The sequence below is a fragment of the Humulus lupulus genome, chromosome 1, assembly GCF_963169125.1.
Source record: "Humulus lupulus chromosome 1, drHumLupu1.1, whole genome shotgun sequence".
Taxonomy (NCBI): Eukaryota; Viridiplantae; Streptophyta; class Magnoliopsida; order Rosales; family Cannabaceae; genus Humulus; species Humulus lupulus.
In genome coordinates, this window is record NC_084793.1 from 124,187,014 (window position 1) to 124,191,035 (window position 4,022).

General features: G+C 30.5%; 1 protein-coding gene across 1 annotated transcript; it reads left to right on the plus strand.

Moving 5' to 3' along the window:
* The first annotated feature begins 228 nt into the window (after window positions 1-228).
* On the plus strand, window positions 229-1,303 carry LOC133817658 (uncharacterized). The gene is made up of 2 exons (XM_062250241.1): window positions 229-799; window positions 887-1,303. Exons 1-2 carry the CDS (start codon window positions 308-310, stop codon window positions 944-946), a joined length of 552 nt encoding a protein of 183 aa, XP_062106225.1. The 5' UTR covers window positions 229-307; the 3' UTR covers window positions 947-1,303.
* The last annotated feature ends 2,719 nt before the right edge of the window (window positions 1,304-4,022 follow it).

Below are 4,022 nucleotides of genomic sequence, written 5' to 3' on the forward strand. Positions count from 1 at the left end.
TATTTTTTTTTTCATGTGTTAGTGACTGGAAATATGGGCACTATCGTAGGCAGGATAATAATATTAAGTACTAACTAAAGAAATATTATGTTATAAAAAGAAAAAAGTAAAACATGCAATTTTTAATCACAAGGAGACAAATCAAAGTAACATGAGATGTCTACTACAAATGCAATAGAAAACAAGGTGATATAATTATAAATAGAAACAGCTACATGTGGAGTCTCTCTAAACATTCAATCGGTAGTAGATTTGAAAAGATAGTCTTCATTGGAACTAATTAGTTGCATGTTTTTAACTTCTTAACATGTTAAACAATGAGAAGCTAAGCCTCTACACTTCCTCCATGGATCCAAGAATCTCTTTCTCCAATGACTTTGTGGACAGTACCAGTACTCAACTGGCCATGCACCATGAAAACATCTACAGAGAAGCTCCTGTCTCTTCGGATTTCGAATTCTCTGTCAAAAACTACTCGATGACGTCGGCCGATGAGATTATGTTCCAAGGTATGTTGTTGCCTGTGAAGAACAATTCTAGAAACCAGCTTCGGAAGACCACTTTGAAAGATGAACTGCTTGTTGATCATGATGATGACTACGAGGATATTTTCTCAAGGCCAACTAAGAGCTTAGCCCGGTGGAAGGAACGCTTAGGCCTCAAGAAAGCCAACATTTTGTCTAGAAAAACCAAGACCACTAGTGCTGCTGATCATGACATGGTTCTTGAAAGAGTAGTTGAAGAAGGGAACCGTATCTATGTTCATGACACTGCTAACCTCACCAGGAAACAAAATCAGGTAACATATACTCACATATATGTTGATGAATATTTAGATGATACAATGATTCATTTATCTTAAAGTTGTTGCTTGTTTGTAATACAGGAACCAGTACTGTTTGAATTTGAAGGAGGGTTCAAATGCATAGAGAACAATGCAATGTAACAAAGAAGATTTAGATCTAAAGCGGAGATGGTACGGTGTGGTTAGTGATCAGCAATATTTACTACGTACAATTTTTAAGGAAGGATTACTATCTTTCTACTACTGCTAATTTTATCGTCATTATTAGAATGATATTACAAAAATATGTTAAGGTCTTGGCTGATTTTTTTTCTCTCTCTCATTTTGAGAAGATGGTGAGCAAGAAAAGAGTATTTTGGTAGTAGTGGCTTTGTACAAATATGTTTTCAATCTGGAAGAACTTGTATTATTGGTACTATGTATTCATCATGTTAATGTATCTAATTTAGTTCTTTCCTATTTCAATGTTGATGCTGGATATGGGTCCTTTTTTTTTTCTTTCAATTTTCAGATGAGCTGCTAAATTTGAGGCTTTTATTTTTGTTTATAAATCAATTTATTCATAGCTTACATCCTTTCGAAGCATTAAGGACTAAAAAATTGCATTCCTCAACCGGACAATTGTCCATTCTTTCCACCGTTTCCTATAGTAAAAAAAATATTCTATATTCAGACATAGTTGTTACTGAATAGCAATATAAGTTGCGAATCTATGCTGGGGAATGTTGGTTAAACATTTTATGCCCACTTTTTTTTTTCATTAATTTTATATGTAAAATTAGCATTAACTTTTTTTTTTTTTTTGGGAAAATATTAGTACTAACTTTATCATCTACCTCTAAATGAAAAAAATATATAATTTAATTTTTGCTACAATATTTGTACCATTATTTTTATTTTGCTCCTATTTCTTTTTTTAAAAAAAAATATATATTAAGATATTATTATAATTTTATATTAAGAGTTTTAGCATATAACACCCTCGAGTTTTTCGTTATAGGGCAATTCAGTCTTTAAGTTTCAAAAACAGTAGCAATTAAGTTCTTCTCTAGTTAATTTTTAACAAAGTTCTAAGATTTTTATTGATAATTTTGGCCTTTTACTAAATAATATACACTCCTAATTATTTTTACACATCATATTGTATAAATTAAATTTTTTTTTAAGTACGGAACTACCAAATAAAATAGAGATGTATTTGCATCAAAATAATAAGTACGAGACTAATTTGCCCAGGCACACATGATTTGAGTACTATTTATACAAAGATAAATTCTAGTAAATGGACTCTTTCTAAAGCTAATAAATAGTAAATGTCGCTGATTCTATTTAAATAAAGTAGGTTTAAATAATTTCTTGTTTTTTGGGTCTCTACTCTCTAAACCATTATCACGTTTTAGGAAATTTCATGAGTGTTTCGTTTGATTTTTTTCCTTCTTAATAGTTGCACATGTTTAGTTTGTTATAATGTCTCACACAGAATACATGAAGAAACATCAGTTTTCTTGCTTCTTGTATTGTGTTATTGGCCGGAAATAAAAATCATAAATCGCAAAAATAAAATAATATTTGTCATCTCAACATAAAAAATCATATTTTGGCATGTTTCAACCCAAAACAGTTTGAAAAGCTAATATAGACTACTATATAACACACCAATAATTTATAAACTACAATTTATAACACTTACCCTAATTATCAAAAACTTTCTTCCTTCAACTTTGAGAAATTTTCAAATAAAAAAATAGTAAGATGAAGAGATATGGAGAAAAATAGTGCCTCCACACCATGAATGGGGATGGAACCAACGCTGGAGGCGGCATAATTTTTTTTCAAGGAAGTGGTTGACCGTGAGTGAGGTGAGGAGAAAGAAAGAGAGAAGTAGAAGATGAGAAAGGGGAAAGAAAAAGAAGAAGAAAAAAGGGTAAGGGTATTTTAGAATTTTTATATGAGCATAGAGTTATATTTGTGAGAAACTTTTTTGAGGGAGGTCATTATGTGGAGTTTCCCTTTGGTTTTACAAGTCTTTTACAATTTAATTTTTAATTACTTTAGATTTTGAAATTCAATTACTTTTAATTTTCTTACGACTAGGCCTGGTCTTGTACCTCCTAAGACTAGTTTTGTGCATTCTTAGGCTGGTGTGTGCCTTTTTAGGCTAGTCTTGCATATTCTTAGGCTTGTTGGGTGTCTTAATTGGTTGTTTTTGTGTCTTATTAGGATTGTGTGGTGCCTTCTTAGGCTAGTTGGACATAATGAGTAGTTGTAATTAGGGTTCAAAAAATTCTACTAACCGTTCAACCTAAATAACCCACCCAAATTAAAAAAAAAAAACTAACAAAAAACGCAACCTGAATAATCCAACGGAAATTCAAACTACCTAATTTAATAATTGGGCGGGTTGGAAAATTCCAACCCACCCAATGTAACCCGAATAAACTAAATATGAGTTATATATATAGGGGATGACTACGTGCAACCAAAAAATTGGCTGCACCGGTGCAACTAAAATGAGATTTCAGCACCTAAATAATTTTTTTCCAATTTTTTTTATGATGGTGTACATTGTAGTCATTTAAGATATTCTGTAAATTTTCAAGAAATTTAGAATAATTTACAATGCTGAAAAGAATGTTCAAATCATTGAATTTTACACGAGCATACAAAAAAATAGACACGTGTGTAACATGTTGTTTGAACTTTGTTTTCGACATTGTAAATTATTCCAAATTTCTTGAAAATTTGTAGGATGTCTTAAATGACTACAATGTACACCATCATAAAAAAAATTGGAATAAAATTATTTAGGTGTCGAAATCCCATTTTGGTTGCACCGTAGATGCACCATATATATATATATATGATATATATATATAATATGGTGTACTCTTAATGGTTGCTATTTTTTTTTTCCATGGATGGTTACTTTAATATTAGTCATTGGATGAAGATCCAATGATCCATATTTATAGTTGTTAAATTAATATTTCTAAAATTAACATTGACTTTTTCAAACCATTGAAATGGCTACCTGATGACATGATACTCATATATTCATTTGATTAAAGAATTAAAATTCATTCCAAGATTCATTCTCCATTTTTGATTCATTCATTCAGCATTTCCTTAGATATTAATGGCCATTTTTTTTTAAATACTATCAATTTCGAATTAATGAGAATGATTAATGGTCATTACCTTTCCAACTAATATTACT